The 17168-nt window shown below is 42.0% G+C and overlaps 1 protein-coding gene across 1 annotated transcript; it reads left to right on the top strand.

Annotated features, from left to right (window-relative positions):
- On the top strand, positions 2000 to 3165 carry LOC107615552. Its single transcript, XM_016317606.1, has 2 exons — positions 2000 to 2695; positions 2809 to 3165. The coding sequence occupies exons 1-2, from the start codon at positions 2000 to 2002 to the stop codon at positions 3163 to 3165; spliced, it is 1053 nt and encodes a 350-aa protein (XP_016173092.1).

Genomic DNA, 17168 nt, shown 5'->3' on the forward strand with positions numbered 1-17168 from the left:
CCCATCAATCTCTTTTGGCCCCGAGGACCAATGGTTCAACGAGGTACCGGAAAGTCCCCCCATGGTTATCAGGACCAGAGTCGGAACCGGACTCGTCAAATGGATCCTAGTAGACACGGGAGCGGACTCGAACATCATGTTTCGCAACGTTTTTGATGCTTTGGGACTGCGTGATGCCGATCTGGCGACCCACCAGCACGGCGTGGTAGGGCTGGGAGACCACTTCATCAAGCCAGATGGGATCATCTCACTCCCGACCTCCCTGGGACAAGGACAGAGGCGAATGACGATAATGGCCGATTTTGTTGTCTTACGAGATTCCACAGCTTACAATATCATCCTGGGGAGAAAAACCATCAACGACCTTGGGGTGACGATCAGTACGAAACTGCTCGTAATGAAGTTTGTTACTGATGACGAATCCGTAGGATCCATCAGAGGAGACTTAGAAACGGCAGTCGCTTGCGACCACGCCAGCCTCTCTCTCAGGAAAAAGTCCAAAGAAGCAACGGGGGTTTTCCTTGCCGACTTGGACGCCAGGATAGATGACAGGCCCAGACCTGAGCCAGAAGGGGACTTGGAAAAATTTAGGGTCGGTGACAGGGACGAGAGGTTCACATTCATAAACAGAAACCTCCCCCACGAATTGAAAGAACCTTTGATGGAGATGATCAGAGCTAATGCCGACCTCTTCGCCTGGACACCAGCCGACATGCCAGGAATAAATCCCCAGCTCATGTCACACCATCTGGCCGTCAAGCCAGAGGCCAAGCCAGTGGCCCAGAGGAGGAGGAAGATGTCACAGGAAAGGGCAGAGGAGGTGGCCAGCCAGACGGCCAGCCTACTTGAAGCAGGGTTCATCCGAGAACTGGACTACTCGACATGGCTGTCGAATGTGGTTTTGGTGAAAAAACACAGTGGGAGGTGGAGGATGTGTGTAGACTACTCCGACCTCAACAAGGTATGTCCTAAAGACTGCTATCCCTTGCCCAACATTGACGCACTCGTCGACGCAGCGGCGGCGTACCGGTATCTGAGCTTCATGGACGCCTACTCTGGGTACAATCAGATACCGATGCACCGACCCGACGAGGACAAAACGGCGTTCATAACGCTAGGAGGGATCTATTGTTACAAGGTGATGCCGTTTGGTCTGAAAAATGCTGGCGCCACATACCAGAGACTGATGAACAAGATATTCAATGAGCTCATAGGCAAGACAGTAGTAGTCTACGTGGACGACATCCTCGCGAAAACCGCACGGCCCGACGATCTCCTGAGAGACTTGGGGAGCGTGTTCGCCTCCCTCCGACAACACGGTATGAGGCTCAACCCGCTCAAATGAACCTTCGCCATGGAGGCCGGGAAGTTCCTAGGATTCATGATCACCCAAAGAGGAGTAGAAGCCAATCCTGAAAAATGCCAAGCGATCCTCCAGATGAGGAGCCCGGGTTGTATCAAAGACGTCCAGCGGTTGGCGGGAAGGCTGACGGCGTTATCCCGCTTCCTAGGCGCATCGGTAGCAAAAGCCCTACCCTTCTTCAATCTGATGAAAAAGGGGATACCATTCGAATGGACCCCAGCGTGTGAGGAAGCGTTCAACCACTTCAAGGAGATCCTAGCAACGACTCCGGTGCTCGGAAAGCCCAAGGCCGGAGAGCCACTCTACCTCTACCTAGCAGTAACAGAGGAAGCACTTGCAGCAGTGCTCGTAAGAGAAGAAGGGAAAGCTCAGCAACCAATTTACTTCGTAAGCAAGGCTCTACAAGGAGTAGAGCTGAGGTACAACAAACTGGAAAAACTGATGCTGACACTCCTAACCTCCTCTCGAAGGTTGAGGCAATACTTTCAGGGTCACCGTATAGTCGTGAGGACGGTCCAAGCAATTCGCCAAGTACTCCAAAAACCTGATTTGGCCGGCAGGATGATGACCTAGGCCATCGAGCTCTCCCAATATGACTTGCAGTATGAGCCCCGACATGCAATTAAGGCACAGGCAATGGCAGATTTCTTGGAAGAGGTGATCGGTGATCCCCCTGAGGAAACGGGCACACGGTGGAAGCTCCACGTAGACGGGGCCTCTAACCAGACGTCCGGGGGAGCCGTGGTCATCTTAGAAAGCCCGGCGGGAGTCATATACGAGCAATCGACCAAGTTCGAGTTCCCTGTGTCGAACAATCAAACGGAATATGAAGCCCTCTTAGGAGGACTAACGTTAGCTCGGGAGGTCGGGGCAACAAGACTGGAGGTATGCAGCGACTCACAAGTCGTCACCTCACAAGTAAATGGAAGCTATCAAGCAAGGCACCCCCTTCTACAAAAATATTTGGAAAAGGTGAGAGAATTGACAAGAGAGTTTCAAGAGGTCACGGTCCAACACGTTCCAAGAGAAAGGAACATACGGGCAGACCTCCTGTCCAAACTAGCAAGCACAAAGCCAGGAGCGGGTAACCGATCTCTCATCCAGGGCATGGTGAAGGAACCGACCGTCGCCCTCCATTTGGCGGAGTCAAGCCCCTCCTGGTTGGACCCGATCACGAACTTCCTGGAACTTGGCAAGTTACCTGACGATGAGAAGGCGTCCAGAACGTTGAGAAGGGAGGCAGCCAGATACGCAATTATACAAGGGCAACTATTCAGAAAGGGGCTCAGCCAACCCCTGCTGAAGTGCTTACACCCCGACCAGACGGACTATGTACTTAGAGAAGTCCACGAGGGATGTTGCGGCCACCACATCGGGGGCAAGGCCCTAGCAAGGAAGCTCATCCGAGCTGGATATTACTAGCCATCAATGATGAAAGACTCTAGGAAATTTGTCAGAAAGTGCGTAAAGTGTCAACAAAACGCCAACTTCCACAAGGCGCCGGCTTCCGAGCTAAGCCTGCTAATGTCTACACGACCTTTCGCTCAAGGGGAGTTGACCTTTTAGGACCTTTCCCGGTTGGCCCAGGGCAAGTCAAGTATCTCATAGTGGCCATCGACTACTACACCAAATGGATAGAGGCTGAGCCACTGGCCAGCATATCTTCCTCCAATTGCAGGAAATTCATGTGGAGACAGGTGATAACCTGTTTCGGTATCCCGGAGGTGGTCATCTCGGATAATGGGACGCAATTCACTGACAAGAAATTCACGGAGTTCCTCACCGGCCTAGGGATAAAATAGAAATTTTCTTCAGTGGAACATCCCCAAACAAACGGACAAGTGGAGTCCGCAAACAAAGTCATCCTACTTGGCCTCAAGAAGCGCTTAGACAATAAGAAAGGCTCATGGGCCGACGAGCTAGCTTCGGTCCTCTGGTCCTACCGAACAACCGAACAAAGCTCTACGGGGGAAACTCCTTTTCGCCTAACGTACGGTGTCGACGCGGTGATACCTGTCGAGATCGGCGAACCGAGTCCACGGCTACTACTCGCAGGTGTGGACGAAGCAGTAGAAAAGGACCTGGTGGAGGAGACTAGGGAAATGGCCCACTTGTCAGAAACAGCGTTGAAACAAAGGATAGCCCTGCGCTACAACGCTAAAGTCCTCGGAAGGGAATTTGAGGAAAGAGACCTCGTACTACGACGAAACGACATCGATTTACCGACCCCAGGAGAAGGAAAAATGGCGGCAAATTGGGAAGGTCCCTACAGAATCAAAGAGGTGCTCGGCAAAGGCGCCTACAGGCTGGAAAGACTCGACGGCAAGGAGATCCCGAGAACATGGAATGCTGGTAACCTAAGGAGATTTTATTCATAGCTTGGGTATACCGACCAAACGACTCGATGAGCTGGGTAGAGTTTTGCTTTGATCAAATGTTAATTCCCAATTATTCACTTTTATCAAATGCCTTTTGTGTTCATAAACTTGTCTAGCTAACGACTAATTCTTACTTGTCCAAATTCTTCCATTTATTTTCTTTCAACGCGTACCTCACAAGGACGCATTCGTAAACGGTAACCCGGGACTGATCACCCCGGGAAGCCAACGGAACCACAGCCATATCGAACGGCTCCATAAATAAAACCACAACGGCTCCAATCGAGTTGCCAGCGCAAATGGCAAAACGGGCACAAGCAATAAGCCCGCCTCGAAAAAACGATAATGAAAATAAAACGACAAGCAATATAAACGGCAATAACGGCAAGTCGACCAAGCGGCCAGCTAAGCATACAAGTCAAAAAGTCACAACAAAAAGTTCAACAATTCCACACCGAACCAAAGTTAAAAGAGATCATTTCCTAGGCATGTCAACAATCTTGCCATCTTGGATCATCTTGAAGACCCCAATAGCCGACGTGTCGAAGTCGGGAGCCACGATCTTCACCTGGGCCTTCAGGGCATCATCAGTCATGGAAATCGCGTTCTTCCCTTGCTCTTTGGTTGCTTTCAGCTTCTTCCTAAGCTCCTCAACCTCGGCTTTAGCGGCTTTAACCGACGAAACGGCTTGGTCACGCTCCTGCTCCAAGACTGCCACCCGACCCTGAGCGGCATTCAGCTGGCTCTCCAGGGTCATCTCCCGCTCGGCTAAACGGGCCACCGTCTCGTCAGAAGCCTTCAATTTCTCCTCGGCAGATGCCGTTCTTTCCTCAGAAGCCTTGAGCTTCTCCCCCCTCTCGGACAACTGGCTCTGGAGCAGCTCGACTTGCACCTTGAAATCATTGTTGGCCTTGCCAGAGGATTCGAGCTTCCTCCGGAAAGCCTGCATTCCTGACAACTCGAACTCAGCCTTTCGAGCTATCACGTCCCCCTGGAGCAAAGTACGGTACATCCATCTCGCCTGTCCAGCCAGGTCGGTTCCATGAAAATGCTCATCCGTCCTAGGGATCAGCTGCGAGTTAATAAACTTTGTAGCATCAACATTTCTTTCCATAATGGTGAGAGTCCCTTCCGGGCTCGCAGACGCCCTCCGCCTCTTGGGGGTGTGGATGAGTTCCACATTATCATCTTCCTGATGGGTAGAGGATGAATGCCCGCCAATGACCACCTCGGGAAGGGGGGAAGCCTGTGCCCCTTCTGGGTTCTTATCCGACATACCGGTATCCTGGGGAGAGGGCACAGCCTGATCTTCCTTCTCCCCGGAAGGGCCCCCCGATTTCTCGGCATCTTTCTCTTCGGCCTTCTCTTCATCACTGTCCTCGAAGAAGGTCTTCATGAAATTTTCAAGCCCCGTTACTGAGGCAGACATCTCCACTGCAGCAAACAGACAAACGTATTAGTCGTCAGATCAAGAAAAACAAGCAATGATAAACAGTACAAGCACAAAATAAAACGACTCACGGATATAGCTCCTGGCGGCCTCCCGTTCACCCATGAGAAGATGGGGGTTCATGGGGTTCTTCCCAAAGAGAGCAAACAACACATAAGCTATTTTCTTATCTACAGGGGACATCCCTTTGTATGTCACCTTAATAAAAGAATTAGACCCCGCCCCAAAACTCCAATAAGTTGGGATGAGGCGCTCCCCCTCTAACGATAACCAAAAGGGATGGCGACCTTTAGCAGGGCGAACTTTAAAGAATTTGTCCTTGAACCCATGGTAAGAGTCCTCGAACAGACCAAATATCCTCCGACCTTGGGCAAACCGGAAAGAAAGGAACCCTTTTCTCGCCTTCCCTTGTTTGGAGGGGTTGGTGAGGTTGAAGAAAAAGAGGAAGACATCCACTGACGCCGGCAGCTCGAGATATTCACAGACCATCTCGAAACAGCGGATAGAAGCCCAGCTGTTCGGATGGAGCTGCGACGGCGACACGGATATCCGACTGAGGAGCGACATCTGAAAGTCAGAGAAGGGTAGGCGAACGCCGACCTGGGTGAACATGGCCTTGTAAAACCAGATCCAGTCGGTGACCCGGGGAAAACGGAGGTTGATCTCGTACAACCGCTCGTCGGGGGCAAGAACGAAGGTCTCATAGTTGGTCTCCTCGTCTGTTCCCCCACATAAGTACCCGGCTTGCCGAAATTCCGTCAGCTCTCCTTTATGTCCGAGGTCACCCAGGCGTAAGGGTCGTAATTTGCGGCAGAAGAAGAAGTCCGAGCGACAACGCGAGGCATACCTACAGCGGGGTACCACTCCGTTAGACTATGAGATCGGGAGCCCGGAAAATGCCCAGAAACTATGTTCATCCTACTGAACAGTTCAAATTAAGCATGGACAAAGCTACACCTATCAAGCAAGCTACCTAAAAACCTACCCCGGAATGGTACCCCTCCTTTAACCCATCTACCTAAGCACTGAAAAGTCATCCAGCAACAAAAACCAAACAAGACAGCAGGAAACACAAAAGCAAATGCAAGCAATAGACATTCAACAACAAGGCAAAAAAGAGAGAAGCCCAAGGGTTACCTGAATTTGTTGCGAGAGACTAAGAAAGATGAAGGGAAGATGCGTGGGGATATCACACCAGTGCTCTGAAATCTTCGAAAGAGGAAGAAAGAGATAGCAAGGAGATAGAAGAAGCAGGAGTGTAAAAAAGAGAGATAAAGCGAAAACAAACCATTTAAAACCGCCTCCCAGGAAGCGCGAAAGACTGGGGGCAAAATAGTCTTTGCGTACGGGGTTTCCCAACCCATTATGAGCATTCAATGCTCAGCACGGAGAACGAAGCGCTGAACGGTTACCTCAGTAACCAAAAGACACGCGCGCAGGGGGCACGTCCCCCCTACGGGCGGCCGATCTGGCGACGACGTATGAAGAAAGAAAGAACGCACCACCAATAGTCCTCACGGCTACCACTGGCGTGTGGGGGCACTGTTACGGTATGGCCCAAACCCTCTGTTGGCTTGGGCCGACCCGAGCTCCACCCGATCCGGGCGGTCGGGGATAGGGCGCTCCATCGCTGACCCGGACACGCGTCCGTAACAGCTCACCCACAGCTGTGAAGGGAGCGCCTCGGGAATAGTGGGCCTGCCTTCACAGGGCCCATCCCTGATAATATATAAGGGGAAGATTGGCTCTTCCCCCGAGGTACGTCACATATCACATCACCCTTTCCGCCTGCACATTACTGACAAGGGCGTCGGAGTGTCTTTGCAGGTGGCACCCCTCTTTCACACGAAGTACTCGGGACCTCGCACACCTCTGACCGGCAGTCCACGACCTGACGAGCCCCCACCATCTCCCAGGATCATCACCCGAACCGACCGGTAACCGACTTACCGAACATAAATTTTCCAAAGTTCACCACCCTTTAGTGAACTTCATATAATACATAAAGTTTTTCGCCCACCGTAAACTTTGAGTCACCTCCTCAATAAAATTCCACTGAAGCTGGTCAGTCACAAAAATCACTACTAGTATTTCATTTTACTCTCTTTATTTTCATCTTTTTTTACTCTATACCATTTCTGAAATTTCATTATTGTCAGCCCATTATGACGGTAAAATAATATATGATCAAGATGGACCTATCGTGTTTAGTTTTGCTCAACCAATATTTACTTATATGCCACCTGAAGTCGAAAGTCTAACAACATTCAAGATTTTGATAGTTCATGCCACTAGTCAATAACACACGAAAAGAGTGGAAAAAAATCTATTATAGATAACTAACCAAAATAAATAACACTTTATTTACAAAAAAATTATTTGTACTATTCATAGATTACAATTGTTATTATTACTTTGTTATTTTTTTATTTGATGATGATTTTGATAAGGTCTTATGTTTTTTGGGAATTAGATATCGGTTACATGATGATTAGGACATACATCTTATAAGGGTCTGGCACAACAGTTGGACAAATATCCACCTGTTGAAGTTATTCATTTTTCTAGCCGACTTGTATGGGGAAACTTCTATGGATACTATTGATGATACCCCCTTAAGTAAGACAGTTAGAAGAAATATTAGAAGAGCGATGGTTGACCTAAATATGCCACCTAATGGTAGTTAAGAGGGGTCAAATGTCGAGGATTGTAATAATGGTATGATATAAGCTAATGTTAAAAGTCATGAGGGTTCTGTGATTAGAGACCTGATGATGGATCCCTATCAAGTTAACTCCAATAACGATAAAGATGCTGAGGCTGAACCAATAGAAATTTTAGATGAGGAAGAGGAAGAGATGAACTACTTCAGTGATATATAAATCGTACTGACACAATGATAAACTACTATTTTATGGTTTATCTTGTACTCAATTGAGTGGATTTTATCAATCTTTCATACACTTATTCATATGATTTGCATGAGTTTACGTTTTCCTTCCTGATTTTGTGCTATGATTGAAAACATGCTTCTTTGGTCTTAATTTTGATATCTTTAATCTTCTCTTATTACCATTCGATGCCTTGATATGTGTGTTAAGTGTTTTCAGAGATTACAGGGCAGGAATGGCTTAGAGGATGGAAAGGAAGCATGCAAAAGTGGAAGGAATACAAGAAGTTGAAGGAACTGCAAAGCTGTCAGCCTGACCTTCTCGCACTAAAACGACCATAACTTGAGCTACAGAGGTCCAAATGATGCAGTTTTAGTTGCGTTGGAAAGCTAACGTCTGGGACTTCGATTTGATATATAATTTGCTATAGTAACCGTAGAGCTAGACAACGTGAATGCGTGCTCCACGCGGACGCGTTGCAGTGACAAAAATCAGCGTGGCAGATTTCGCAATCAGCGATTTCTGGGCTATTTCCGGCCCAGCTTCAAGCCCAGAAAACACATATTAGAGGCTATTAAGTAGGAGAATGTATCCATTCATCATACAACTCATATACATTCATATTCACATAGTTTTAGGATTAGATGTAGTTTTTAGAGAGAGAGATTCTCTCCTCTCTCTTAGGATTAGGATTAGGATTTATATTAGGATTTAGGATTTCATCTTCTTCTCAGGTTCAATTTCCCTTTTATATTTTTATTTATTCTAATACTTTTATTCGTATCTGACTCATGTTATCAATTTGGCTTATGAATTCTTCGTATTTAGATTTGAATGTTTTATTTAATATAATTTGAGGTATTTCAGATTTGACTTTGCTTTGCTTTATTTATATGAATGCTTTTAATTTAATTTAGATATTTTCTTCCTTTTGGCTCTGGTTAAGTAATTGGTGACGCTTGAGTTATCAAATAAAGCAATGGTTGAAATTGGAAGTTGTTGCAATAACTCTAGCCTTTCCAAAGGAAAGACTAGGACTTGAGGATTAAATTAATTAGTCCACTTGACTTAACTAAGTGGGATTAAAACCCAATTCTCATCACCATTGATAAGGATAACTAGGATAGAAATTCCAATTCTCATACCTTGCCAAGAGTTTTATTAATTATTAATTTATTTTTCTTGTCAATTAAATTACTTGTTCAAACCTTTTAAAAACCCAAAAATTCTACCTTTTCCATAGCTAATAATAAGTCATACCTCCCTACAATTCCTTGAGAAGACGACCCGATGTTTAAATACTTGGTTATCAATTTTATTGGGTTTGCCTAAGTGATAAACAAAACTTTTGTAAGGAAGGAATTCTTGTCGGTCTAGAAGCTATACTACCAACGCGAATTTAATTGTGAAAATTCTAGATCGCGCGAGAGTTTTGCTCTTCCAAAATGGCGTCGTTGCCGGGGAATTGCAAACGTATGCTTTATTATTGGTTATTGTAAATATTTACTTTTAAATTGATTTTTTCGAAAAAAAATTTAGATTTTTATTTTAAAATTTTATCTTATCTTATCTTAGTTTTAAATTTCAAAAATCAAATCTTTTTTTTTCAAAAATCATATCTTTTTGAAAATATTTTCTTTTTGTTAGTTTTGTTTTTATTTTCCCTTACTACTATGAACTCTCACCCCTTTGGCTATGAGTCTGGTTACAATTATGTTGCAGGAAGAGGAGATTATAATGACAACTTGCATCAAGGATGGGACAATCAAAGATGGGCGGAGCCACAAGGACTTGATCAACCCTCATGGTAACAACCACCTCCAATAGACTATCAACAACCATTCTGTGATGCATATCAAGGCAATGGCTATGGTGAGCAACCTTTTGATTACCAACAACCACCACCATATGCCTATGAACCCCCTCCTCAACATAACTTTGGACCACCATACTCACAAGCCCCTTTCCACCATTCACCTCTATATGACCCTAACCCGTATCTACCATACCAACCACCTTATGAGCCAAATGAACCATACATAGAACCACCCTAATTCCAACCCAATTACTCCCAAGAACCACCACCTCTATATCCATCAATCCGAGAGCACTATGATCCTACTTATGATAGCCAAGCACAACAAGAGTCAAAGGATCGTTTCAAGGAGACAATGGATCGACTCAATGCAACCATTCAATAACTAGGCCAAGCGATAAGCCGACTAGACTCCCGACATCTAGACACTCAAGGAACTCCCATGGCTTCATGTGGAGAATCTACTGAAGAACGCAGTATGAAGGAGAAGCTAGAAACTCTGGTGGACAATGAACAGCATGACTTTGTATTGGAACAATTGGAGAAAGTCATAATCGTTAAAGAAGAAGAAGTGGTCGAAGACTTAGGAGATGCGGAACCTCCATGGGAAAGCTCAGTCATAGAACCCCCTTCTAAGGAGTTTGAATTTGTTGTTGAGGAGGGTGTACAACCTCCAAGGCATACCCTAGTTGAAGATTTGGAAGAGGTTGATCAAGAGATGGAGATTTAAGAAAAAGAGGCATAACCCCCCATGCCCTTGGTGAGCAATGAAGAAGAGATTGAATTGGAAGAAAGCTACCAAAAGGAAGAGGTTGAAATTGAAGAAGCTTACAAAGAGGTGGAAGATGTCAAAGAAGAGCACAAGGAAGTGGAGCTTGCAAGTTCATTAGAGACACCTCCCCCAAGGAGATTACCGTCCAACACAACATTCAAGTGGGTAAAATTCTCATCCTTGACCTTCACTTTCCCACTTGAATATGGGCTACTAGAGACGGATGGTCAACTTAGAGCTCTTTGTGGCATTAAGAGTAAGAGGAAGATGGTCAGTGGTAAGAATTGTCCTGCAAGGTTCATTATGGTTGGAAGCTTTAAGTTTAAACGCAAAGGTTGGTGTAGAGCTCAATTGAATAGGTCTAGGAAGTTGTTTAGATGTCTCAGTGAGAATTTAAATTACATGCCACCCGGATGGAATCATGATGATCAACAAGAAGACGGGTGCAAAAGCAAGGTTTGGGACCCCGGAATTCAGTCTAGAAATCAACACTCTTGGGGCCTTGTCACTTGCTTTAACCTACTTGAAGGTTTTATGCGCCTAGTTTGGGATCCCGGAGGCCATTGGAATTCTAAACATTGGTGGAGATTTTTGGATGAATACAAGCACAATCCACCATAACAGGGAGCTCACCAAATGTCTAACTTAAGGACTTTAACTAAAAGTGCTAGGTGGGAGACAACCCACCGTGGTATGATCGTTCCGTTTTCAATCTTATTTAGTTTTGTTTATTTTTGAGTTTTATTTTATTTTATTGAACCTGGAATTATTCATAACATCTGCATCAGCATCTGCATACTACATTCTGCATTTTGCATAAAAAATGGCACGCGATGCGACAGCATCGCCGACGCGTTCGCGTCATATGTGCGTTGGGAAGAAAACAAGATTGAACAGAGAGTCATGCGAAAGCGTGGCTGGAGGCGTGCCTTTGGCACAAACTGATCAGCGCCAATTATCTTATCTTTTCTTTTCTAATCCTAATTTTTTTCTATCTTTTCTTCTTTCTTCTTTCTTTCTTACTTCATCTTTTTTACTTCTCATCCCTCTTCACTTCCATTCTATTTTATTTAATTTATTTGCATACTTTCATCCATTGCATTTTAATTTTGGGTATATTTTTATTTTTTTCCAAAATTTGTTATTTTTTCATTGGTGTTAAAATTTTCTCATTCAACTGTTACATCTTTTTTTTATTCTGGTGCTTCATGACTTGTTTTATTCTAATTGGGTATTATTATTCATAAGTCAATGCTAATTTTTATAATACTGATATTCCTTTTGCATTGATATGCACTTACACTATTTTGCATTACCCACACCCTCTTCCCCATTGTTGCAATTCTTGCACTATTGATATGTCGTATGCTTCTACTATTTTCTCACTGCATGTTGTAGCTACCATGTAATTGAGACCTTTATTATTTGGCATTAGCAACCTATATTTTATTTATTTTTCTTATCTTTATTTCTGGGTTACTTTTCTCCCTTTTTCTCTTCTTTCAGGATGGCCACCGAGGAAGGAAAAGGAAGAACTTCTATATGGGAAGACAGGCAAGTCAATATGTACAATCTATAGAGAAAGGCATCAGTTGGAGCAGCCCGTCCACTTGTACATCTTAGCATGCACCGAGGACGGTGCAACCTTTAAGTGTGGGGAGGTCGATACCGATCTCCATGGGTTAGTTATTCTCTTCTCAACACCAATGTCTTATTTTCTTCATTAGTTCATTGTTGCATTGCATAATAGATTACATGTGTAGTTGATTGTTTGCATTTAAATACTACTTGGTTGAAAAATAATAAGTTTCTTTCTAGGACCCTATTTTTGCAAAAAAAAATTCACTAATTTAAATAAAAAATTAAAATTTTCTATGTGTTAAATTTATTTGAAGTTATATTTGAAACATGGTTTTTGAGCCAAAGAATACACAATCTGTGAGATTTTGAGATTAATTACATGGTTATATTAATTAACCATAAATATTTTATTCTTGTGTGTTTTCTTCTCTATAATTGCAATCTTTACTTTGTTCCACTCTATATGTCCATTATTTAGTGTATTTACATGCTTGCATATGATTGAGGCCATTACTTATTTTCACTCACTTATCCCAAATAAGCCTACCCTTTTATGTCACCCTTTTATGGGAACATGGGATGATAGAAAAAAAAAGGAAATTAAATTGAATAAGTTATTTGAAAATTTGGGAAGCATGCTCATGTGAAATCAAAATAATTAAATTACCATGTGCATTGAAAAAAAATATTAAGTAATTAAATAAGGGGATACAAAAAAAAAAGAAAAATAATATTACCCCAAATGCAAAATAAGAAGAATCAACGCACATGGGACAAAATTCAAAAATAAGTTTGATACATGAGCATGTAATACAAAAGTGGGAAAAATTTGGGTAGCTAGGTAAAGCATTTTAAATTATATAAAGTATGTATATGTTAGGTGAGATCTTAGACTAATCAAGGATTCACTTTGTTAGCTCACTTAGCTTTTTAAATTATTATGTTAGGTGAGATCTTAGACTAATCAAGGATTCACTTTGTTAGCTCACTTAGCCTTATATATATATCCTTACCTTTACCTCAGCCTCATTACAACCTTGAAAAGACATCATGATGTTTGCATTGGTATACTAAATATTTGTTGATTGGTTAGATGAAGAACAAGGTTGAGAAAGCATGACTAGGAAAGAATAGAGTGATTGACCCTAGACACTTGAGAGTTAGAGTGATATACACTACCAGTAAGGGTTCAATGCTTGATTCTATATTCCCTACTTTCATGAGCTATCTTCTTACAAGTTTACTTGTTTTTACTGTAAAAGGTTTGAATTAGTGAAATTTGATTTATGTTTATCCTCAAGAACTTATTTATTTTTAACCAAGTAGGTAGAAGCATTTCACATTTAGTTGCATTCATATAGATAGGATTGCATTTCATACATTTTACCATTCCTCTTCACTCCTTTATAGCTTCTCTTGAGCTTAGCATGAGGACATGCTAATGTTTAATTGTGGGGAGGTTGATAAACCACTATTTTATGGTTTATCTTGTACTCAATTGAGTGGATTTTATCAATATTTCATACACTTATTCATATGATTTGCATGAGTTTAAGTTTTCCTTCCTGATTTTGTGCTATGATTGAAAACATGCTTCTTTGGTCTTAATTGTTTAATCTTCTCTTATTACCATTCGATTCCTTGATATGTGTGTTAAGTGTTTTTAGAGATTATAGGGCAGGAACGACTTAGAGGATGGAAAGGAAGCATGCAAAAGTGGAAGGAATACAAGAAGTTGAAGGAACTGCAAAGTTGTCAGTCTGACCCTCTCGCACAAAAATGACCATAACTTGAGCTACAGAGGTCCAAATGATGAAGTTCCAGTTGCGTTGGAAAGCTAACGTCCGGAGCTTCGATTTGATATATAATTTGCTATAGTGGCCGTACATCTAGGTGATCTGAACGCGTGCTCCACGCGGATGCATCGCAGTGACGAAAATCAGCGTGACAGATTTCGCAATCAGCAATTTCTGGGCTATTTCCGGCCCAGCTTCAAGCCCAGAAAACACAGATTAGAGACTATAAAGTGAAAGAATGCATTCATTCATCATACAACTCATATACATTCATATTCACATAGTTTTAGGATTAGATGTAGTTTTTAGAGAGAGAGATTCTCTCCTCTCTCTCTTAGGATTAGGATTAGGATTTATATTAGGATTTAAGACTTCAACTCCTTCTCAGGTTCAATATTTTTTTATATTTTTATTTATTCTAATGCTTTTACTCATATCTGACTCATGTTACCAATTTGGCTTATGAATTCTTCGTATTTAGATTTGAATGTTTTATTTAATATAATTTGAGGTATTTCAGATTTGACTTTACTTTGCTTTATTTATATGAATGCTTTTAATTTAATTTAGATATTTTCTCCCTTTTGGCTCTGGTTAAGTAATTGGTGACGCTTGAGTTATCAAATAAAGCAGTGATTGAAATTGGGAGTTGCTGATTAATTTGAGTTCCAATAACTTTAGCCTTTCCAAAGGAAAGACTAGGACTTGAGGATTAAATTAATTAGTCCACTTGACTTAACTAAGTGGGATTAAAACCCAATTCTCATCACCATTGATAAGGATAACTAGGATAGGAATTCCAGTTCTCATACCTTGCCAAGATTTTTACTAATTATTAATTTATTTTTCTTGTCAATTAAATTACTTGTTCAAACCTTTTAAAAACCCAAAATTTCTACCTTTTCCATAGCTAATAATAAGTCATACCTCCCTGCAATTCCTTGAGAAGATGACCCGGGGTTTAAATACTCGGTTATCAATTTTATTGGGTTTGCATAATTGACAAACAAAACATTTGTAAGGAAAGAATTCTTGTCGGTCTAGAAGCTATACTACCAACACGAATTTAATTGTGAAAATTCTAGATCGTGCGAGAGTTTCGCTCTTTCACACAGCCTACCATTTTCCAACCATATAATTTGGCTTGATCACTTTTTCACATTGATTCTCGAGGCAATGACTTCAGATTGTTTATTTAGTCAAGGAGACCCTGAGAATGATTCCACCAATGAGTTCGAGATTGGACAATAGTATGAAAATAAGGAGGAAGTTATTATGGCAGTTGAGATGTATAGTATTAAGGGGACTGTAAAGTATAAAATACTAGAGGGTGAATGACGAACTGATTTCCCATCGGTAAAGAAATTCACAAATATAACCGCGTTGTAAGTATAGCTCCTAAACCAACAGAAAATCCTTTCGTACAAACATTTGGTTGTCACAAGTAACAAACCCAATAAAATTTATAAACCGAAGTATTCAAACCTCGGGTCGTCTTCTCAAGAAATTGCAGAGATGTATGATTTATTATTAGCTATGAAAAAGGTAGAATTTTGGGTTTTAAAATATTTGAACAAGGAAAATAAATTGCAGGAATTAAAAAATTAATATCTAATAAAACTCTTGGCAAGGTACGGAAATTTGAAAGTCCTATCCTAGTTATCCTTATCGATGGTGATGAGAATTGAGCTCTAATCCTACTTAGTTAACCTTTACTAAAGCAAAGGAAAGTCAAATGGACTAATTAGTTAGATTCTCAAGTCCTAGTCAATTCCTAAGAAAGGACTAGAGTTAGTGGAATTCAATTCAATTAGCAAAATTAACAATTTTCAATCACGATGAGTTTGATAACTCAAGAGTCTCCAATTAATCAATTAAAGCCAATAATATAAAAAGCTAAATAAAAATCATAAGTCTGAAATACCTCATTTGCATTAATAAAAGAAAATCAATCTAAACATAAAGAGTTCATAAGCCAAATTGGTAACATAAGTCAGATACGAATAAAAGCATTAGAATAAATAAAGATATAAAAGGAATATTGAACCTGAGAGGAAGTTAAAATCCTAAATCCTTTAAGAGGAATCCTAATCCTAAAACCTAAGAGAGAGGAGAGAACCTCTCTCTCTAAAAACTACATCTAAACTATGAAAAGTGAATAATGGAAGACCTGTTGATGAATGGATGCATTCTCCCACTTTATAGCCTCTAATCTGTGCTTTCTGGGCCAAAAACTGGGTCAAAAATAGCCCAGAAATCACCCCCAGTGATTTCTGGTTCGTACAGGTCGCGGGAAAGTGACGCGGAAGCGCCGTCCACGCGTTCGCGCGGATTGGGTTTTTGCCAGGTCACGTGTCCGCGTGATCCATGCGTTCGCATCACCTGGCTTTGGAGCAGCTATGGCGAATTATATATCATTGCGAAGCCCCGGATGTTAGCTTTCCAACGCAACTGATACCATCTCATTTGGACCGCTGTAGCTCAAGTTATGATCGTTTGAGTGCAAAGAGGTCAGGCTGGACAACTTAGCAATTTCTTCAACTTCTTGTATTCCTTCCACTTTTGCATGCTTCCTCTCTATCCTCCAAGCCATTCTTGCCCTATAATCCCTGAAATCACTTAACGCACATATCACGGCATCGAATGGTAATAAGAGAGGATTAATATTAACAAATATAAGGCCAAAGAAGCATGTTTTCAATCATATCACAAAACCAGGAAGGAAAATGTAAAACATGCAAATTATATGAATAAGTGGGTAAAGAGTTGATAAAAACCACTCAATTAAACACAATATAAACCATAAAATAGTGGTTTATCAACCTCTCCACACTTAAACATTAGCATGTCCTCATGCTAGGCTCAAGCGAAACTATAAGAGTGAAGAGGAATGGTAGAATGTATGAAATGCAACCTATGAATGCAACTACATGCTAAATGCTTTTACTTACTTGGTTAAGAGTAAATAAGTTCTTCCAGAAAAAAGTAAGTCAAATTCCACTAATTCAAATCATATAATAAAAGGCAAGTAAACTTGTAAGAAGATAGCTCATGAAAGCAGGGAACATAGAATTGAGCATTGAACCCTCGCTGGTAGTGTATATCACTCTAACTCTTAAGT

The sequence above is a fragment of the Arachis ipaensis genome, chromosome B09, assembly GCF_000816755.2.
Source record: "Arachis ipaensis cultivar K30076 chromosome B09, Araip1.1, whole genome shotgun sequence".
Lineage (NCBI taxonomy): Eukaryota > Viridiplantae > Streptophyta > Magnoliopsida > Fabales > Fabaceae > Arachis > Arachis ipaensis.

What these genes read in the sequence shown, in the direction of transcription:
- LOC107615552 (XM_016317606.1), top strand. Translation starts at nt 2,000, where the DNA reads ATGGCAGATTTCTTGGAAGAGGTGATCGGTGATCCCCCTGAGGAAACG. An exon ending in ACCCCGACCAGACGGACTAT is followed by an intron (nt 2,696 to 2,808) that starts GTACTTAGAGAA and finishes GAAAGACTCTAG; the next exon opens with GAAATTTGTCAGAAAGTGCG.